Below are 22,416 nucleotides of genomic sequence, written 5' to 3'. Positions count from 1 at the left end.
TAGACAGTTTATAAACAGTTGCTGCAATGCACACACACACACCCACACACACACACACAAGTGGGGTGGTAGCATGTCCACTGGGGGAGGCTTTGATGTGTTAATGATTGTGATAGGAGATAAAGGGGGTAGGCCCGCATCAGTTGCAAAATAGGTCACACCACAATACATCCTATTGTTAATCCTCACAATGACATTTTTAAAGTGAAAAGTGAATGTTTGTTGAACCAATCTTTGTGTCCAAGGGATTATGTTAATCACTATGTAATAATGACTATGTAAATTGCCAATGTAATTTGTTTTCAGTAACAGTTTTCAGTAATTTGACCCAAACCTGCAGCAGCCTATACTAGCTACTACTTGAACAAACTATTACAACAAGCAAGTAGAAGCTGTTGGATACAGTACCTCACCTCAGCAATGTGTCAGTGAATAACTCCTTCTAAACGTAATCCGCCAGTTTTACAGGATAAAACAAAAAAAACATTTACATATTTAATCTGACTGTATCCATGGTCTGCTCTGCTCGCTGCAGCCAATCGATCTGAACACAAGACTACCAAGCAAGCACACAACGCGTGCCTGGTAACCTAGCAACTCATAGTTGTCTGCCCCTAGTTTTGTTTTATTCCAAGTTTCTTTATCAAAGGCAAGGCCAAATACAACAAACACGTTATACGTACAAATACAATATTGTCCGCCTAACAGAATTAAACTGCACAGAGTAGACTAAATAATTAGGCTAATATGGTTAAAGTAGCAATTCGAAGAATAGAGGCACTAGTGTAGGCTGTATGGCTGCAATGTTATACTTCACCGCGAGAGGGTGTAGCTTCTTGCAAAAAAAAAGAGAGGAAAGAAAAACAGATCTACAAGCTGGATTATGATACAAGGGCTCCCTCTGTTTTAGCTTGTAGATCTGTGGCCTAGTGCGCATGCTCAGTGTAGCTCTGGGCTGCAGAGGAAAAAAGCGTCGCGAGGCTGAACAGAAACATGCCAGATCTACAAGCTCATAGCGCGTCGCCCCCGCGACGCGCTGTGAGCTTGTAGATCAGGCATGTTCAGCCTCGCGACACTGGCGCGCAACTATTATGGCCGAAGAAGCGGCTCGCCGTCATTGTCTCTAGTGTGTGTGTGACTATGAGCACAGCAACTCTCTCTCTCTAGCTTTGCTTGACTGACTGACACTGGAAACTAGGAGAGGGAACTAGCAGATACAATAATAATACCTGCTTCTTCTGGAGCCCGAATTATTTCAACGTCACGATGTCGTTGAAGCCGAGGTTTCAAACGGAGTGGGAGGAAATTGACGACGAACACCAACAACTTCAGGTGATTTGATGTGATGATCACAATTCATTGAGCGAGCAGCTAATCAAGTTAGCAAAGCCGCGCAAGCCTTCCTTGACTACAAGTTCCTGTGATTTCTACATGTATTTGGTCGTGTTACAACACGACGTGGATGACATTGACACAGTATACCTCCCCCGGGGGTGTTGCTTTCATGGGTTCTTGTTGTTCCTGTCGTTTGTGTGACATAAACATAATAATGTACGTAGTACCAAACAAGCATTTTGATCAGTAATCAGCTAATGCCTGTTAGCCACATTAACCTTGCTAACTTCAGCTCAATTCGTGAATGGACTGGAGGGGGTTTGTTTAAAATGGGAACACGACTTGGACTTCGAATAATCCAACAATGATTTGTGTTTACTTATGATGATTGGTGAACATAATACATCATTCGTGATCTAAGCAGTGCAGTGACACAGACAGACAGCGGTGTCCCAAAAGCCAGAGCAGTGAATCTGTGATGTCATCAAGGTGTCAAAATGTAGTTTTATGTGACAGCTGCTATACATTGCATGCTGGTCCAAACATGTCCTGAAGTATTCAGGGGGTCACCAGAGATTTCGACCCAGGACTATTCGACCAACCGCAAATTCGAGTCCGTTCGACCCGTTTTTACCGGGTCGAATTATCTTTACTTTACTTTACTTTATTTGTTTATTTAGACAGGACAGAGCATATTAATGAACGTCACATGAACGTACCCGTTTTTACCGGGTCGAATTATCTTTACTTTACTTTACTTTATTTGTTTATTTAGACAGGACAGAGCATATTAATGAACGTCACATGAACGTAAATACACCGGGATTAGCAAAGATGCTAATTTTCATCCGCAGTCCTCACACAAAACAGATTTAAGATGGGGAACATATACAGTTGGAGGGGGGTACAGCATTGTGTAAACAGAGCTATGTTACATTGTGTCGTTCTATATGGGAGAATAAAATGAGTGCAAGAATAATTGTCAGACAACACAGAGCTGCTGCTAATGTGTAGACTGAACGTCACTTTATGACTGAATGACAAAATATAGTGTATTCAAATCACAGCATACAATCAATAAAGGCATTACCATTATAGCTATAACTTTTCTTATATATCATACTTTTATACTTCATGTCAAGATTTAAGATGGGGAACATATACAGTTGGAGGGGGGTACAGCATTGTGTAAACAGAGCTATGTTACATTGTGTCGTTCTATATGGGAGAATAAAATGAGTGCAAGAATAATTGTCAGACAACACAGAGCTGCTGCTAATGTGTAGACTGAACGTCACTTTATGACTGAATGACAAAATATAGTGTATTCAAATCACAGCATACAATCAATAAAGGCATTACCATTATAGCTATAACTTTTCTTATATATCATACTTTTATACTTCATGTGATTATTCACAAAACCCCACTAGCAAAAAACGTCATACTCTGCTATGGGGATGAGGCTGCTAGCCTTAGGAATGTGATCGTTGATCACCTCCATTAGCCTCCATTAGCTTTGTAATTGTTTGGTAAATAAAAACACCAACACAATAATTGTTTGGTAAATCAATGTACATATTATTATTATTATGTCTCTGTCTGTCTCTCTCTCTCTCTCTATGTCTCTCTCTGTCTCTCTCTCTCGCGGTCCGGGTCGAAAAGTCAGGTCCAAGCGGGTCGAGAGCGGGTCGAATGGTCCGGGTCGAATAGTCCTGGGTCGAAATCTCTGGTGACCATTCAGGGCAGCTTCTTGACAAACATTCTTCTTGACAAACATTCAAACAGTCTCGCAGAATTACTTTCCACATTAAGAACATTTATTTTTTGACTTGTGTCTGTGAATTTGTGTTGACTCGACTCTGGCATACATAGTTAGTTAGTATTATTCACCACTGTCCAGTACCGTCTAAAACACTAAAAAGGTCCACTAAAAATGGTCAATACTGCTAGAATAACCTGCTTAAGAATGCCATGTTTTAATATGGCTTCAAACTAGCCTTGGGTCAATACTACTATAGATTTATTTTAGTAGTAGAGTACTGACATGTATGCAAATCTCAAAGTAGATAAAATACATCTCTGGGTATTTTTCAGAGGATACAGGAAGAGTGGGCACATGTGAAGTCGGTGCACATCAATGGGAAATTGACATTTTTTCCCCCAAATGTGAAAAAGTAAAATGTACTTTGGGAAAATGGTCTGAAAACATGTAAAATAGACATGAGTTTCAAATAAAGGCAAAGCAGGATGGTATTGTACTGTTTGGCTTTTCAGTGTCAAACATATGATGAATTCCTGTTCTGTTCTTTGACTATATATAGAAGTGTCTATTTGTACGTCTCTAAACTGTTAATAAATATTTCAATCAATCAATCAACATATACTATTTTACCTCCAGGAAACTCACAAAATCTACAGGCAGAAACTGGAGGAGCTCACAAATCTTCAAGCAACATGCAGTAGTGCCATCTATAAACAGAGGAAATCTCTCAAAGACCTCCGATACAGCCTAAAAAAGTATGTTTTATTGTTTTTGGTAGTCAGACTCAGAATGTTCAAGTTCCGATTAGCCCATGGTAATCCAAACTTTGTTTGTATGGCATATTTTACACAAGGAAAATCATCATTAACATTTACTGTGAAACCCAGCAAATTTGAGTATCAGTAAAAGTTACAACCTAATGTGTAAACTGATTTGCCTGTGTAATTTCCTTGTCACATTTATAACAAGATTCATTTTTTCCCCCACAGGTGTGTACAAAGTAAAACGTGTGAGGAGAAAGAATTGAATCTAATACAGGATATCCAAACACAAATCAAAGATAAGGAAGATGTGTTCTTTGATATGGAAGCATATTTACCAAAGAAGAATGGGTCAGTAGTACTTTGACATTTGCTTGTGTGTTGCATGTCATGTTAAATAGATGACTTATTACTGGCATACAAACATGTCCCACTTCTCCTTTTTAATCAGAAAATGGATCATCCACATGATTTGTGCAGATCCAGCTAATTTAAGTTGTGAGGGGTTATTCAAAGTGAAAGACTGATGCAAGCCTACTCAAAGTGAAGGAGTGATGTGTGCGTGCCTAAAGGGGTCTGGGGTCGTGTCCTCTCTGGGTAGAAGTCTGAGCAGTGAAAGATGTTATGTGTGTTTGGATGTGTGCAACAAATAATCTATGCAACTCATAGTTGCATAGTCAGCAATTTGCTGACACATAACAACATGCACAGGAAATAGTCAGCCAACAGCCTCAGTTTACAGAGAGAGGACATGCTCCCCAGATCCCTGTTGGGTCTTTCTTTCCCTTGCTCATGCTCATCCTTCTCACCTTTTGCACCCCTAGCCAGTTTGTGAGTATTTATTGTTTGTCATTCTATTTCAGATTATACCTAAATTTGGTCCTTGGCAATGTAAATGTAACTCTTCTCACCAACCAGGCAAAGTATGTTGTGTTTGTAAAGGCCATGAAATTATCTTTCATGTTTCTTCAGTTTCTCTAATTAGTTTTGTCTTCCGTTCATGTATAGATTTGCCTACAAAGATGAGTATGAGAAATTCAAGCTTGTTATGACAATAATTCTGCTGTTTGGGGCCATAACCTGTCTCTTCTTCCTCAATTATCGGTGAGTTAATTGAATTTGGAGATTGAGCATCTCCAAGACTTAACGTTTTAAATTGGAATACCGGTATCTTAAAAGCTGCAGTTTTGACTTTTTTTTGTTTTGTTTTCAGTGTCACAGATGAAATCTTCAACTTTTTGCTTGTTTGGTATTACTGCACATTGACTATAAGGGAAAGCATTCTTATGAGCAATGGTTCCAGGTGTGTAATAATGTTCTTGCTCTTAGAAGATAGAGAAACACAGTCCAAGTTGTTCAACTCAACCACAACCTCGCTAAAATTATTTTAACATGGTTGCTGTTTTTCCTTTTTTAGGATTAAAGGGTGGTGGGTGTCACATCATTATGTATCCACCTTTCTGTCAGGAGTCATGCTTACCTGGTAGGTCTTTTCCTTTGTTATTGATTTCACCATCTAATAAGAAATTGCGTTTATCATAAATGGTCATGCTTAATGTACTGATGTCTGTCTCCTCTACAGTATCATTGTATCGAATTCATGTATCAAAATCCATCTTAAATTTGCCTATTCTGATATTAATAATTGCTATTTAGATTTAGCATTTTTCAGTAACGGTGGTCTCCCAATCTCTCTGGCTCTTTAGTAAGCACACAAAACAGTGCCCTCTTTTCCTTCGAGAGGCTACAAGATCTGACCAAAACAAGTGAAACTGCGTGCGAGTAATGAAACTGTAAAAAATAAACTAACACTATACAATTGAAGCTGATAAAATAAAATATGATTGTTGTGTGATTCTCTCGCCTGATTGGATCAAATTGGCATCCAATATGAACATGTATGTTCTGTTTATTAAAAGCGCTGGAGAGACGGGGAGACCCCTGTTACTGATTGCTATCGGAGCTTTAAGTTTTAGCAAGATCACTTAGTTGCACCCCTTTAACATTGTTTATAAATGGACTAAGAAGTGATGAGTGAATTTGATCATACACATTATCTGAGCCTGGTCTGTATTGATGTATCTGACTTTCATTCCATAGGCCTGAGGGGCCCATGTATCAAAGGTTCAGAAGTCAATTCCTTGCTTTCTCCATCTATCAGAGTAAGTATCTACTAAGCGTGCACAGTAAAATCTTCAGTGTTCATTTGACCTGCATAGTGTACAGATGTAACCAAGTGGTTACATTTTTTTCTTCCCTTTTTTTTAGCCCTTTTTATCCCCAATTTAGTCGTTATGCCAATTGATTCCTCCCCACACACATTTCGGTGTAGTCCTGTTGTATCCTACTGACTCACCTGCCAGTGAGGAGCACTCACTAGGAGTCATAAATCTGAGTTACAAATTGGTACATTTAAATTGGGGATTTTACTGTCTAGCAATTATGGGTCAGACACAGACCTTCTATGTCATCCTCATTTTAGGATGCAAACGGAGACCAATAACATTTGGTTTAATGATGTCTTGGCTGGGATTAAAAACAAATGCAGGCTAATGAAACCACAATAGCCCAGCTGTGTTGCTAATATTCACAAATACTATCTTGAGCACATGGATCTTTTATAAAATAATTACTTTGGTATTAATATGAAGTATATACATATAATAGCAATTTAGCAAATGTGGTGTTGTGAAACGGCCATCTATTTTGTTATGTGGAAATGGCACATGACACTGTTGATACTGGGACACGTGTCCAAGCATATGACCTTGACATTTGTTTGCTTTTCTTTGTCTGATTTGAAAAGAGAACAGAATGTGTCTTTTTAGGCCTGACGTCGAAATAAAAAAAACGTTCGCTCTGAAATAATATATACCTATTCAAAGATTTGTCCCGCATTTTTACGATATTTAAAAAATAGCAGACCTACAAGTTCATAGCGCGCCACTCGGTGGCGCGCTATGAACTTGTAGGTCTGCTATTTTTTAATAGCTAAAGTATAACATAATGCTTGAAACACCAAAAGGGGTTCCCGCCCAGAATGGGTTAAGATAACTGCAATATCCCAACTTAAAAGAATGAATAATAGACTGTGTATTTACTGTAAACCATTTTCTTTGTCTTTTCAGGCTTTGTTCAGTTTCTGCAATATTATTACCAGAGTGGTTGCTTATACAGGTTGCGAGCCTTGGGGGAGAGAAATCAGCTGGATCTCACAGTGGGTATGTTTCATGCTATTTTGGGTCATCAATCATGATTGAAATGCTTTGACCTGAGCCACTAGTCCTCAGCCATTAGCAGCTCCATATGTCTGGGGAAAAATAGGGTAAAGGTGAGGTACTGAGTGTTGCTACACATGGGTATTCTGAGTTACACATGTCAGAATAGCTTGAGCAAATTGTTGGGAGGATGTATGAGTTCAGTTGTTATAAACCAGGGGTGGGCAAAGTTACAGACACACAACCACTTAAGCTCTGGTCAGAAAACTGCCTCAGAAGCGTCATAATCGCAAGCTGATGCGTCAAGAGACGCGTCTTATTTCCCATCATCATCTTGCATGGCTGTGGGCAGTGCTTTTCTGTGAAAAGATAGCATTACGTTATTGTGAGTGGCATTAAAATGTTAATTACATGAATTAATATGACTATTCATATTTGGTACAAGGGTTTTATTTGCACAGAGGCAACAAAACATGTTTATTTATACTAATAATAATGATTCATATCTGTAAAGCATTCATAAATATGGAAATGGGGCGGTATTGCAGTCGCTGTACCGTACTGTTGTGATGAAAAGAGAGCTGAGCCAGAAGGCAAAGCTCTCTTGTCTACCGAGCAATCTTCGTTCCTACTCTCACCTATAGCCATGAAGTGTGTGTCATGACCGAAAGAATAAGGTTGCGGATACAAGCGGCCGAAATGAGTTTTCTTCGACGGGTGGCTGGCATCTCCCTTTAGAGATGGGGTGAGAAGTTCAATCACGCGAGAGAGACTCGGCGTAGAGTCGCTGCTTCTTCGCTTGGAAAGGAGCCAGCTTAGCCCATTTTGGGCGGGAACCCCGTTTGGTGTTAGCATTATGTTATGCTTTAGCTATTGAAAAATAGCAGATCTACAAGCTCATAGCGTGCCACCGAGTGGTGCGCTACGAGCTTGTAGGTCTGCTATTTTTGAAAAATCGAAGAACCACCGACATAGAAACATAGCTTTTTCAGAAAACTGTCAGGATGTAGAAGACATTTTTAGAATCTGATCTCAGGTCAAAATGGGTTAGGTGGTTCGGGCATCTGGTTAGGATGAGGGATCTGTCCCATTGGTTGGTGCGTGGTCATGGTTCATCAATGTTGAACCTGGCGCTTCACACGTGTCAGACTTCACTGCCAAAAATGTCATGAAATAGGAAGCTCCTCCCCGTTTTTCTGGCTTTAGCCGTTTTCCAAGGCTGGTGTACTGTCTGTGATCACCCATTGCCAGACTGAAAACCACCATTGATCTTCTTTGCATTATTATAGGCTGCTTATTATAACAATACAAGCATTGAATAAGTCAAACATTTAGTCAAAGCTAACAAAGAATGAGTCCATTTAATATGATCTGAATTAATGATAAATTCAGATAAATAAAGTCAGATAAATTCAGACTGCCTGGGAAAGGTTTAGTATGCACATTGCACATCAAACAATATTGGATGATAAAGGTTGTTTTTGAATAACTCGACTGATCACCTCAATAGCCACTTCTGATTACCTGGCTGGTAGACCAAAAAGTGGTTGCCCACCTGTCGTGGTGCATATCTTAAATTACAAATTATACATATACAACAACAATAGAATAACCTTTACTAGTTGGTCTCTTCAATCATTTTAACATCCTGGCCCAGCCTTTCATGAAATTTGATTAATTTATTTTCATAACAAAGTTACTAATTATTATTTCTGTCTTCAGAGGGATTTCAATCCTGGATGTGGAGAGGCCTCACGTTTCTCTTGCCGTTCCTATTTTTTGGTCATGTAAGTTAAAACTTGTATGCAATCTCAACCATTGGCCTTTGTACTCACATGAGTGGTCTAATGTACTGTATATGTCAGGGAATTAATATCAAGGTATTTAACCACTTGTACTGCAGCATCCATATTCTGGGGTAACATTAGCCAAAAATAGCTGATCTACAAGCTCACCACATCGTGGGCTATTTTTGGCAATTTTCGGCAAAGAGAAACCTTACCCATGTATGATCATTTCTGTGCTACTTGGAATACCTGACACATTTGCATGCCTTCACTGAGAATGGAGCCTCCCAATATTGTAGTCATTTCTGATACAAGGAAGTTTATTAGAGATTCTTTCTCATTTACTGTGGCCAGTACCAGTGTTTTTGAGTATTTTTACCAGTCATGAAATTCCTGGAAATATTTAGAAATTGGAAAAAAATATTTCCAGTCCTGGATTAGGTTTGGGATTTATCAAGGGTCCTGGAATTTATCCAAGGACCTGGAATTTCTTTGGATATGCATTGTTTTTGGCTATTGATTTAATAAACATTTTCCAAAACATGTATAACATATATACATGTACATATATACAAAATAAGTAACCTAAATCAGTTTTCACGGATTGGGCTGCGTAATTGCAGCCTAATGTGTACCGGACGTGACGAAAATATCAGATCTACAAGCTCACAACGTGCTGCAGCGTAATCCTGTGCCCTAGGATAGGTGGTGTAGCAAAAGATTTGGCACGGATTCTGTAATGGAATTGTACCATGGCATATTCTATGCTTTATCTTTGCTACACTGCCTGTCTTTTGGCATTGCATATAGGAGTAAGAGACGATTTTATTAGCCATTTTATGGCTAATTTTAAGTTTTTAAACTGGTTAGTATTATATACAGGACCCTGGACAACATGGTCTGTGCCTGCCTCCCCTAAGGGAATTCATAAAAAGGAAGCCTGATGGAGGTATCAGCCCTAGGACAACCGCTAGAGGGGATTGCAAAGTTTGCATTTTTTGCTAAATCCGGTGTATTTATGTAGTGTCCATTAATATGCATTGTTGTTTGTCTAAATCAACAAATAAAGTAAAGAGTAAGAGACTCAATACAGTGTTATGAAAACACTGCCTGGGAACAGAAAGCGGAGAAAGATGTATTTTTTTTATAAATCCTATAATATTAGACTAAACCAGATTTTTTTAGCTCATGTTATTTCCAAGAGTCCTGTGATCATTCACAGGTTGCGGAAGAGCAACCTCTTATCGTAAACACTGAAAATAAAATATTCCTAAATAACATTTCCCAGGATATCTCAAGCACTTATCATGTCACTCTGACCAATGACCATTATTCAAAAACAAACAAGAGGATAGATACAGTATGTGTGTATCTGTGTGTTTGAGAGATTGTACTTGAGAGGGCAAGATGACAGCAGAACCAATGCATGGGCAGGAAGATGTCATCCTGTAATTCCATTATCAAAGATACTGACTTGTTTTCTCTCCCTCTGCAGTTTTGGCAGCTCTACAACTCTGTGACATTATTTCGGTTGGCAGGCCGTGAGGACTGTAAGGAATGGCAGGTAAGCCTTGCATTACAACAGCAGTTGATAGTATGAATATAATGTCAAATACTGTATAATATTAAAATATATATATATATGAATGTTGCATTTCAGTCAAAGAGGCAGTTGCAAAACGATTGTTATGTATGTATGTATGTCACTGTCTGCAATGACTCAATATATTGTAGCATCACAACACATGGCCGTGGAAACGTCATGTTTGATCTGTCATTTAGATAATGTTGTATGACATAATGCAGTTTGGTGGTCACAAGTCTAGGTCTGTGTTTAGGTGGTCACAAGTCTAGATCGGTGTTTAGGTGGTCAAAAGTCTAGATCGGTGTTTAGCCATGTGGCTAATCTATGCACACCTATTGGTTGCCCCTGTTATTATCTCTGCCATACTGGAACGGACGGATTATGTTTTCTGTCCGTGAGTCAGTCTGCCTGTGAGCGGCTAATCTCGGACGCTGCTGGACAGATCGGTGTGAAACTTTGCATGCACGCTCCCAGTAGGCCTCACTCATATTGGCCTCATGGTGGTGCTATAACAGGCCGCTTCAGTTTTCTTGCCTGTAACTCTTGAACCTTTGGTAGTCTGACACCATTTTGCATCCCGGTCCGTAATCGCCGGGGGTATTATTTGCCGCTTTTTTCAGCCCCATTCATGTTTTTGTGGAATGACGGTGTCTTGTGCCGAAAACAGATGCTCACAACGTGCCGTGATCACTTCATGATCTGTGTAGTGTCTATTATCATTCATTATGTGTATAAATCATGTTTTTTTTAACCTCTTATCAAATGATCTGGAGAGAGAGGCGGACGTCGGATAATGTCCAAGCGCACCTGTGCGGCAGCAGAGTTCATGTGTAACACTGCACGGCGGGACTTGAATTAAGAGATTGTGATTGTCATTACATTTTCTATCATCAGTAACATGTGGGTGATAGCCTACTTACAATCGGAGCATTTAGTGGCTAGTGCTAGCTAGCTACCTGTGTGGTGATATGCTCTCTCTCACTATTAAATCAAAGACTTTGCCTGCAATGTATGTTTACCATACTTTTTATAATTCCGCACAGAAAACAGCTTGATTCGAACTGTAACCAAATAATGTCCCAGACCGGTGCAAAAATAAACAATAGCTTGCTGCAAATAGCCGCCTGGTTCTTTTAAACGCCTGGGGTCCAAATCGATTTTGCGTATTAAATACCTGGGCTACTATTTGGGGAAAATACGGTACTCTGAACTACCGACTACGGTAGTCTGAAGTTTTCCTCGCAACATATATTGGAGGACATAATGTACACATTTATGTAGTATTCATAGTATTGTATGGGGTGCCCTGACTCTGAAGCCAAAATGTTTGAGAACCACTGTCAGTGTTGTAGTGATAGCTGGTTATATGCTATTTTAATGCCGCTTGCACAAGCACACAATCACGAATACGCACAGAGATGCTTTGTCCAGGCCATTTTTTGTTTGATTGACTAGAAACAGACAATTATTGTGCCTTATAGAAGATATACCCGTCCATGTTCAGTTGTTGTAACACGCACCGACAGGACAGCAAAGAGGTGAGCTGAACTCCCATTGCTCTGGCGGGCACGCAGTCTCGTGGGAACGCACGTTGGTTCATCTGCGGGCGTATGCGTGTTGGTCAAAAAAAGGCGGTCATACGCCGTAGCGACAAGTTGTAGACCACTGCACTCCTAGTAAGTAGCCTTGCCGAGCCATGAGGCCCATAGGGCAGGAGCCTATCTCCTGTTTCTGTAGCGTGAGGCAGCTTGATGTACAAGTACACCCCCTGGACATGACGCTAGTATATCGCAGGGATTTACCCCCAATCCAACCCTTGATGCTGAGTGTCAAGCAGGGAGGCACTGGGTCCCACTGAGTCTTTGGTATGACCCGGCCGGGGATTGAACCCCAACCTCCCAGTCTCTGAGCAGACACTCTAACCACAAGGCCACTGAGCTGCACTCCTAACCACTGTGATATTGTATTTAGTCATTTCAGACGGATTGACATACAGTAATATGTATATAATACTGTCTATACACAGATTTATTTTTACTTCGTTAAATAAAAACGAGGCAGGGATAGGTTTATCACAAAGCTGTCCTAACCTTTCCACTTTTCAAATATCTATGTACAAATGCATAAGCTCATGATGTCAAAGACTTGAAATGAGATGCTGATGCCTTCTTTATTTTCTTCTAGGTATTTATGCTGGCCTTGACATTTCTCATCCTGTTCTCGGGGAATTTTCTTACCACAGTAAAAGTTGTTCACCAAAAATTTCAGAACAACCAAGAGAATGTGCAAAAACAGGACTGACAAAAAGCTTTGAAGAGACCACGGAGACTCTCCAATTGGCCATTAATTTGAAGCAAAACTACAACACGCACAATTGATCCATAGACAACACTTGCCTAACTAAAGCAGTTGTTTGGGGCTGTGTGTGAAGACTGAAACGATTGTTTCACTCGGGCCAGCAGAAACATCTAGCCAAAGTGTTTTATTGGTTTATTGGCTTTGTTTTCTGAAGCCTGATTTATACTTGGTTGTGCACCAGTGGTGTGCACCCAAAATAGGCAGTCTACGTCACAGTGCAACACGCTGTGAGATTGTAGATGGGCTATTTCTGGCACGGAGCACTGGCACACAACAAAGTATTACGGGACTTTGATGACACATTGTTGTCTTTGCTGCCACATTCAATCACAACACAGTCATGTTCAACTTCAACTGTCAGATGAGTCACTCTACAATAGTGTAGAGTCCTCTACAATAGTGGTTCTCAAAGTGAGGTCCGGGGGACCCCCTGGAACCCACTAAAGGACCCCCAGCTAAATTATTGATAGTTAGGAACTAAATTGGAAACTTACGGGTTTGTAAGTCCTTGAAATGAAAAAGTTTGAGAACCACTGCTTTTGCACAGTAATGTTCACCTGCCAGATGGACCACTGAAGTCCAACAGTTTGTTTGCTTGAACCTGTAGTTCAGGTAAAATTGGACAGAATGTGTTTTCTTTGGATGTTTTATTGTATGTGTCAAGTGCATGACCGTGCTAAGAGAGCCTTCTCTTCACATGCATCATATGCAACTCAAAGATGGTAGGTAGTGTCGATTAATCACAGCCAGTGTAGTTTGCCTTTGAAGACCCAAGTTTGTCATGTAGATACTTCATACTTCCGTGAAGTAGTAGAGGTCCAACTTTATATCTGGGTATAATGCATTTGAATACATACAGTACAAACAGTATGGCACAATGTTTTGTTATTTGTATCATAATTTGTATGTGTAATACTTGACTCCCTGGCTGTTGCTTTTAATTTTTGTATCCGTTGGGAGGGGGAGTGGCTGATACATGGGTTAGTGTATATTATAGACTAATTCAACAGGTAGATAACCCAGTGTACAGGACTGTTCTTGTTACAGGAGAATGGCCCGAAACAAAACGACACACGGGGCCCCAAATGCTTCCTGTTTTTATATTTATTGCAAGATGTTGACCTTGTCATAAATGTAAAATAAAAAGAGGAAGCATTTCAGCCCTATTGTGTGGTTTTGTTTATTTGGTCACGTAATATGTAAATTATATATACATACTTTTTTATTTATTTTGTATTCCTTGAAAGAGTGAGCCAGTGAACATTGGTAATATTTGCAGGTAGTGATTACCACATGCATCTATGATTTTTATTGTATCTAAAGACTTGATCTGGTTGTCTGAGTAAGCACCAAGGAGAGGATGACATTATTATGGCTATGACTTCAATGATCTGTTTTTATTGTATACATTTTTGTGTGGACCCCCAGGAAGACTAGCGACCACTTTGTGGAAGCTAAAGGGGATCCCAATAAAGAATGACTATCTCTAGACACTCGGAGTCTAAAAAAAAAGAAAAGCCAAAATTAGATCTTGATTTTAAATTAAAATTCATGTAGCGGGTATTATTATTCATGACCATAGCTTTCTGGATTTGGACACTGCTGCTTGTTCATGCTGGTAACAAAATATAAAACACGAGGTTAGATTAAAGAACATTGTTGAATTCCTGTTTGAATTATGATTTTGTTGTGCTGAAAAGTGAGAACAATACATTTCTGTTGGTTCCAATCCTATGTGTTTTCTTGCATAATTCTATTATGAATAAAATGCTGCTATTGGTACTGTAATACTACTACTATTCAAAAATGATGACAAACATGCTGGATTATTTTTTAATACTTCTGACTGACCAACACTAAATGTATATCTATTAATTAATTAATGTCCAGATCATGAGCCTTTGATTCGGTTGTGTAATTTTGACTGTTTTGTGCTTAAAAAATGTTCTGTAATGTGGATTTTCTTTTTTATATCATTCAGAAACATTCAGTTGAGTTGATCTGAATAATTGTAGTGGCATGGCTCAAATTGCCTTATTCTCCCTGTAGCCTGTCACAGTAGATATCTGTAGTTTTGTTTAAAAAAAATCCAAAGAGACGTTTAGTGTTTGTTACATCTTTGCTCTTTAAGACAACTATTTATATATCACTTTTATGAGAGAAGTTGAAGCATGTTGAGTTGCAGACCAAAATGTTACGATGCATTAGAGCTGCCACAATGCACAAAAAGATCCAGATTTCCTCATTTATATACAGTGTAGCTAACCATATGTTCATCCATCTAAAGACAGTAACGTGTGCCTGAACATGAATGACAATAAGACGACTGAACATTACTTGTCTAATCTTTCGCATACTCTGTACATTGCTGTAAAATAATAAAACACTTGATCAAAGATTGTGGACATTTCTCTGCTTGCTTTTAATTGGCAAAAGAAAAACTTTAATACAACTTTGTATTAAACAACCTTAACCTTGTATTGGATCTTGATATCTGGTGGCTGTTTATAAAAAAAATCACATGAAGGATTGTTAACACTAGTGGGCACTGTTACTAAAGACTAGAGGCATACACACTGTAACAGTACTGCCATCATGTATGCACATTGCACACCACAGCTACAAGATGTAGTAGACTTAACAAGTGGACTTTCTGGAAATAGAATTTTTAACAGGAGCTGGATTCATTCACCTGTCTCTTTAATCCACTCCTGATTGGTATTATTGAAGTAACAAGTGCAATACCTACACTTTGGCAATTGTTGCAGTTGGTCCTACTGATTGTAGCATTTATTAAGCATATTCATGAAATACTTTAACAATTGTGCATTTGAACAAAATGAAGTAACCTGGAAATATATTTCATTTGAAGAAAAGCTATATAAAAATATAAATAAAACATTATAAAAAATTATAAAATATATTTCATATACAAGTAGAACTCACTGACAAGTGCTACATATTACAGGACTTAAATGAAATATTCCATGTAAAGAGATATCACGTTTTTGATGCATTGCTAAATTCTCTTAATCTCTTTCATCAAAGCGGAACTTGAAGGGTGCAAGACCTGCATATTATAGAACCTGACATTCATTGCACTTCATAATTACTGTCCACTTTTTGTACCAGGTCATCAGAGGAGGCATGTATGACTGAGGAGAGATGTGATGATTGAGGGAGACTAAATATGATATAGTCGGACTCTGACATCTTCAAATTGTAGGTATGGTTATAAAAATGGCATATTTACTTGTGACCCATAAATAGGGGTCCCTATGTTTGGGAAACACTGCTGCCACAGAACCTTGTATTACACAGCCCCCTAGCTGTGATTCCTGAATTCCCATCCATACAAACTCAAAGCATGCACTTGACTTTATATATAAAAAATCACACCCGTGTGAACTGAGTGGTGCAAGGTCTTATATAGCCTGATCAGCTGTGGTCTGACGTAATGTCAGTGACCATAGTAACCATGCTCATTCTTTTGGGCCCCACGTACAGGTACACACAAACACGGATACAAACAAAGCTGGTTGTTGGAGTGGTTTGCACCACTCAAAAAGACGAGAAAATAATATAGCTGCAAGCAGCGATAAGATGGGGCCAAGCAATAAGAAAAATCACACCCGTCACCCGTGTGAACTGAGCGGTGCAGGTTGCTCAACAACACCACTGGCTGGCTGCAGTTATAGTCATAGTGCTCAGTGTGAATGGCCCTTTTAGGCTGCTCAACAGTGCCCCTTCAGGTCACCCAGCGGTATTGCAGCTGTTCGTACCCCAGACAGACAGACTGTCTGGGGTACGAACAGCTGCAATACCGCTGGGTGACCTAAAGGGGCACTGTTGAGCAGCCTAAAAGGAGCCAGTTATTGGAGCGGTTAGGCACTGTTCAAAAGATTATATGCAATACGCACAATAAGTCATAGAAACATAGAACACTGTTGAGAGTTGAGAGAAAAGTTGAGAGAAAGAAGACCATACCATTAACATAGCTGACCCTAACCCTGAACTCAGTAAAACTTTGTTAAACCTAACCTTAACCCAAAATGGATGGTGGTCACTCGTCCTATCTGGTACTGATGAATCTGGAATTCATAATTCTAAGTAATGTGTGCTACTGTGCTCATCTTGACTTTCATTTGGAGGCGTCTGTAGGGTGTCTGTGACTGTCTTCCACACCCGGTCCCATGTGGTGAGGGCCTTGCCATTTGCTATGTGCCTTCCTGTGGCTATTTGTATGACAAAGGAGTTTGTTGACATGAAGGAACAGACTGATTGATCAAAGGACAAAAGAAATGTATGCATATTTCTGTTGACACCCTACACTCATGTAAACTGCTTAAAAGGTTGACCAAGATGGGACTCTTTGTCAGTCCGGGGCGTCAGCCCATGTGGAGCACGTCAGGCCATTCTGGCTGGCGTGAGCATTTAACCTGTACTTGTGAAATAAACAACATCACCACTGATCTGCTGTCTGCCGTGTGTCACAACTTTTCTCCGGGGCTCTCATGGTTCAGATACATCAGTACCCAGGAAGGGTGACCCTTCGGCTGTGTTGAGCAACCAAGCGACAGCCCCCTCTCAGCCCTGTAAGTGTGCCCGCTTATTGTGCGTATTGCATATAGTCTTATTATTGCTGCATTCCTTGGCCACTCTTATCGCTGCTTGCAGTATATATATATATATATATATATATATATAAATATATATATAATTATTTTACAAATGTCTTCATGTACAAAGTGACAGATGTGTTCCGCATGAGTCAAGGCACATGTGTAAACAAGTTCCATAGCTTTTGGCCAAACAAGGCATGAGTTATGCCTGTTCAAAGTGCCTGTTATCGCTGCTGCAGCTTCTTTTTTTTAACACATTTTCATGTACAAACTTCTCTTCAACTGTGATTTCAGATAATGATCCCTTGGTTGTGTGTAGAACGTTTCCCGTAAATATCTAAAAAATTCCAGCAGAAAATCAAGTGTCAGCGTCTTTCAAACTGATGAAAATGGCGGAAAATCTGAGGGCGGAACTTACTGGTCAAAGTGACAGATGTGTTCCGCATGAGTCAAGACACATGTGTAAATAAGATCCATGGCTTTTGGCCAAACAGGCATGATTATTCCTGTTCAAAGTTTTCATTTTCAAACGATTGCTATAGTGCCCCCCTTTGGCAAATTGGAGTAAGTTCGGTTTCAGTGCTATTTGGCATGACCCTCTGACATACTGTAAAGTTTCATACAAATTTTACTCTGAATGTATGTGTTAGGGGCAAAAGAATAATTTTCATAAAACTGCAATATTCATTGGCTCAAGTTAAAAACAAAAGACCTGCATTTTCATTAGATATTGTTCCAAAATGTTGAAAGTTTTGTGCATTTTGATCAAAAATCCCAGGAGTAGATAGATTTGAACTGTTTTTCCACATAATTCAAAATAGTGGGTGATCTAAAGGTCAGAGGTCAAAAGTCAGAACACGAAAGTTGTTCGGCATGTATCGAAGTTTTATTGCTGGCGGTCAATCGGTTCATAAGCTCTCCCTGTTCAAAGTTTGCATTTTCAATTGAGTGCTATAGCGCCACCCTTTGGCCAATGGTTGTGGGCTTCGCGTCGCATAGCCAGCCCTCTACCATATTATTAAAAGTTTGTCAAAAAACGACTGAAAGAACTGCAATATTTGGCGGAAGAAGAAGGAGGAGGAGGAGAAGAAGAAAAAAAACATACAAATACAATGAGGGACCATAAGCCCTTTGGGCTTGGCCCCTCAACAATGTCCATCATGTCCCAGTTAGCCTACTACCATTGAGGTATAATAAAAAGGGTTTCGTCCTGTGAGCTGGTGCACCACTGGCTCAAGATGTACAATATCAATACATCACAAGATGATACAGCGCCTCTTCCTCTTACGTTGTCTTGCCTTACGGATGGATGACAAAGCTTTTTTGGTGGCCTCCCTGAAAATGTCCTCTACATTTTCCCGATGCTTTGCCGAACACTCCAGATATAGTTCAGCATTCATCAGCTGTCGGGTCTCTTCCCCCTATACTCCCCAAACACACATTAAGGTGTTATTAAAGTAGGGGGAAAAAAGTTTTTTCTCAGTCCAAACCACAGTGCAGTAGATTGAGTAGAACACATAAAACAACACAAAACAAAATAAAATAATTGTTAACCAGAAAAAAGCACGTTATTGTAATCACAATTTAACCATACATTTACTCATATGAGTGCTTCCTGTTGCATGATGCACTGCAGATAATCAGTTAAACTGAACAAAATATCTCAAGAGTTTTGTAAATTTTTTGTAGTTTTGTAAAAGTTTTGTAAATGAAGTAAAGTATATTCACACGTATTCCACTACCTGTGTGTAAGTGATGGGAGCCTGGTCCAAGGCTTTAAGTTTCCTAATACGCTCTTTGTCCTTCCTAAGGTCAGTCTTGCAGCCAATCAGGATGATTGGAATGTCCCGACAGAAGTGACTCACCTCTGGGTACCACTGGATGGAAAGATTATAAACTTAATTCATGGTTTGTCATGCGACAGTGTCACAAATACATTTCGAATGATTTAAGTAGCCTATAAATTCGATTTAAGCATAGGCCTATATATATATATATATATATACATTTTTTTTAAATATATATATTAAGCTGCTATTGTGTATTATTATTTCTAGAATGATACTGTAATGTGCAGTAATTAAATGTCTATTCTTACTATTTCTCAATCAGTCACCCCACAAAGATTACAAATATACTTTCACAGTTATCTTTTGACTGGACACAGGCATATTTCTCATGTTTACCATGCACTCCTGTGTTGACAACATTCCTCAATTATTTCCCCTAGTCTGTATTCAGCCCCCTGTGTTGACATTTCCCTTTTCAATAAGGGAGTGTTCCAGTACACTCCTAGTTAGCTTTTGAGGCATGCCTGCATACCTGCATGGGGTCAATGTTCACATGCAAACTGACTCATTATGTGCTTAACATCAAACTAAAGGCATTCTTTAACAATCAATCAAACTTGAATTCCTTTTTGACCGTTTAATAAGAAACTACTGATAACACTTATGTCAGACGGGTACATTCTTGATCCTCTATAACAGAATAATAATTATAAAAAAGTGACAATACATGTAATAATGCTGTACTGTGTGTGATTACCTTGATCCTGACATTGTCAAAACTTGTGGGGTTGGTCACATCATAACAGACTAAAACCATATTGGCTTCTTGGTAAGAGAGTGGTCTTAACCGATCATAGTCATCCTGGCCTTAAAAAAAAACATTAAACACACATTACTGATTTAATATAAAAATACACAAACATCTATACAAAATTAGATGTTTAAACAAGTGTTCTGGTTTGATGCAAGAGGCTGACTATAGCAATGCCATATTATAGATTCATGTTGTAGTAGGCTACAGTAGCTAGATGTATAAAACCACATCCTGGTCTCAACTTCCTTTTCCGCTCAAGTAAGGGGGTGCTTGCTGCAACTATGCAACGATAAGCTTCTCACTCATAGTGGCGACACTGCAGATGTCATGGGTTTTCCAGGATATGGTGAGCTGCAAGCGCATGAGCTGTAGTTACAGTATTATAAATAGGATGAAGGTGGTTGATCTGAACCTCCAAAGCATCTTATTACAGTTATATCACTGAAAGAGGTACTCAAATGTTTTACTACCACAAGTAAAATGACTGTCCCATTATACAAGTTTACTCAAAGTTTTTCAACATTTGTCAAAATCTTTCAAACAAGTGTTTTTTTTTTAATAAACAAAGTACATAATAAAGCTTAATTGGTTAACATACTGTATGTTTTGTAATGATCTAAATCTACACAGTGGATATTTGCCTCTGAGATGTGCTGGAGTATAAGTAGGCCTATATTGTATTGAGGTATACAGTACCCAAGTACTATATTTGAGTAAATGTAGGCCTACTTAATTACTTTCCAACAATGCTCCCCCCCAAAAAAAAATCTTGTTCCTGAGTACAAAACAAACTACACAATCTAATCAACTCTAATTCACCTGAGTGAAATCACAGGGACTTTTCACAACCAAATCTTTTTTCTTTTCTTTTTGCTTGAGCCATTTAGGATAGGTGGTTTTAAAAATCTTGCTTTTTATTCACATGATCTTTAAGTTATTTCATAGAGGGTGTTGTCACTGTTGAAACTGGGTGGATGAACTGCATGGTCACTTCCTCTTTAGGAGCCGTTAGTCACTACAGTATATCAATGTTAAAACAATGATGAAGGATGATAAGGAAGAACAAATTAAATATATCTTCTAAATGCCTTTATAGATAAACATTTTTAAATATGCCCCAATTATTTGAATTATTTGTATTAATTTCATTATGTCTGAATGGTAATGTGTATACGCATTACTGATAAAGGATGCTATCAAACTGCATCTGTCCAGGCATTGGCAGCTTAACACACCCATAGAACAATAGAACATGCTTCACAATAATGTCATTCCTCATATCTGCGCATTGTGAAAGAACTGAGACATAATTGAATTGTTGATGTTCATCATGCATAACGTTACATTGCAAGGCACCGGTCTTACCAGCTGTGTCGTACAGGTTGAGTGTAATGTCTTTCCCTCCATGAGAGATAGTGGTGACATATTTTTCGAACACAGATGGAGCATACTTCTGTTTTTGACAAAACAAAAGGCAGAAATGCTACCTGTCAAAACTATCAACAGGAATCAGAAGAAGTTAAACTGAATATGAAGTAATCTGAAGGCAAAGAAAACCTTGAGTTTCAGTTTACTAAATGGGAATTGGGAATCCTGCTAATTTGTTTTTATATAAAATTAATTATTTTATGTTTATAGTTAACTGTCACATTGTTTAGTATAACATAGTATATGTTTAGTATAGTAACATGTTTAGTATTACATAATCCATTGGTATTATTTTCAAATGTATGTTCAGAATTAGTGTTGACAACAGGTAAAGGGTTTTTCATTTATCAAAAGATGACAGATGAAATGCTTGTTAACTTACCTCTGGGAAATCTCCTTTGGCATAAACCATCAGAAGAGAGGTCTTTCCACAACCACCATCTCCCACAATTACAATTTTCAGTTCTTCGCCCTTTCTTGTGGTACCATTACCAGTTACGGGACCGTTTTGTGTCATGCCTCCTCAAAATAACCCAACAAGTGCCAGATAGGACAGGCCTGAATTTACTCCCTCCAGAATTAGAATGAATACATGGTATAGTCAACTGGTACGGCTATCAAGAGAGACAGACAAGGCAAGACAATTATTACCAGGTATCTCATTCTGTTCACAACTTCCTGTTCCTGTCACACTTGAACCGTTTCCAGTTGACCCCCAACTCCTCTCTTGCTCTCTCATCAATGTATTCACTAGTATAGACATTTCTGTTAAGTTCCACATGAAGAGCCAGTGAGAGGCTTATTCTTATTCGTCCTCTTGCATGCTTCCCCGTTCTGTTACTGGGCGGGCGTTCAGCCTGAACTGCTGCCTCTTAAAGGTCTGTGTGTGTGCGTGTGCGTGTGTGTGTGCGTGTGTGTGTGCGTGTGCGTGTGTGTGGAGTAATACAATCCTG

The 22,416-nt window shown here is 39.0% G+C and overlaps 2 protein-coding genes across 4 annotated transcripts; one reads left to right on the top strand and one right to left on the bottom strand.

Annotated features, from left to right (window-relative positions):
- Positions 1-1,113: 1,113 nt before the first annotated feature.
- Positions 1,114-13,917, top strand: tmem120b (transmembrane protein 120B). 2 transcript variants are annotated; one of them, XR_013791826.1, is made up of 13 exons: positions 1,114-1,332; positions 3,737-3,855; positions 4,090-4,212; positions 4,725-4,784; positions 4,870-4,965; positions 5,075-5,164; positions 5,279-5,344; positions 5,962-6,023; positions 6,990-7,082; positions 8,802-8,866; positions 10,362-10,430; positions 12,636-13,151; positions 13,197-13,917. XR_013791826.1 is itself a non-coding variant. In XM_079523549.1 (12 exons), exons 1-12 carry the CDS (start codon positions 1,267-1,269, stop codon positions 12,750-12,752), a joined length of 1,026 nt encoding a protein of 341 aa, XP_079379675.1. In that variant the 5' UTR covers positions 1,114-1,266; the 3' UTR covers positions 12,753-13,917. The 2 variants fall into 2 exon arrangements, 1 of the variants encoding a protein (XP_079379675.1); XM_079523549.1 differs by having other exon boundaries at positions 12,636-13,917.
- Positions 13,918-14,967: 1,050 nt separating this feature from the next.
- On the bottom strand, positions 14,968-22,236 carry rhof (ras homolog family member F). Of its 2 annotated transcripts, XM_079523551.1 has the most exons (7): positions 21,846-22,236; positions 21,401-21,488; positions 19,979-20,088; positions 19,174-19,308; positions 16,592-18,852; positions 15,814-16,474; positions 14,968-15,779 (listed from the first exon to the last, which is right to left on the bottom strand). In XM_079523551.1, the coding sequence occupies exons 1-5, from the start codon at positions 21,978-21,980 to the stop codon at positions 18,688-18,690; spliced, it is 633 nt and encodes a 210-aa protein (XP_079379677.1). In that variant the 5' UTR covers positions 21,981-22,236; the 3' UTR covers positions 14,968-15,779; positions 15,814-16,474; positions 16,592-18,687. The 2 variants fall into 2 exon arrangements, with proteins under 2 accessions (XP_079379677.1, XP_079379676.1); XM_079523550.1 differs by having other exon boundaries at positions 14,968-16,474.
- Positions 22,237-22,416: the final 180 nt, after the last annotated feature.

The sequence above is a fragment of the Electrona antarctica genome (genome assembly GCF_951216825.1).
Source record: "Electrona antarctica genome assembly, chromosome: 16".
NCBI lineage: Eukaryota > Metazoa > Chordata > Actinopteri > Myctophiformes > Myctophidae > Electrona > Electrona antarctica.
Note: the sequence above shows the minus strand (reverse complement) of the source record. Positions and strands in the feature narration are given on the sequence as shown.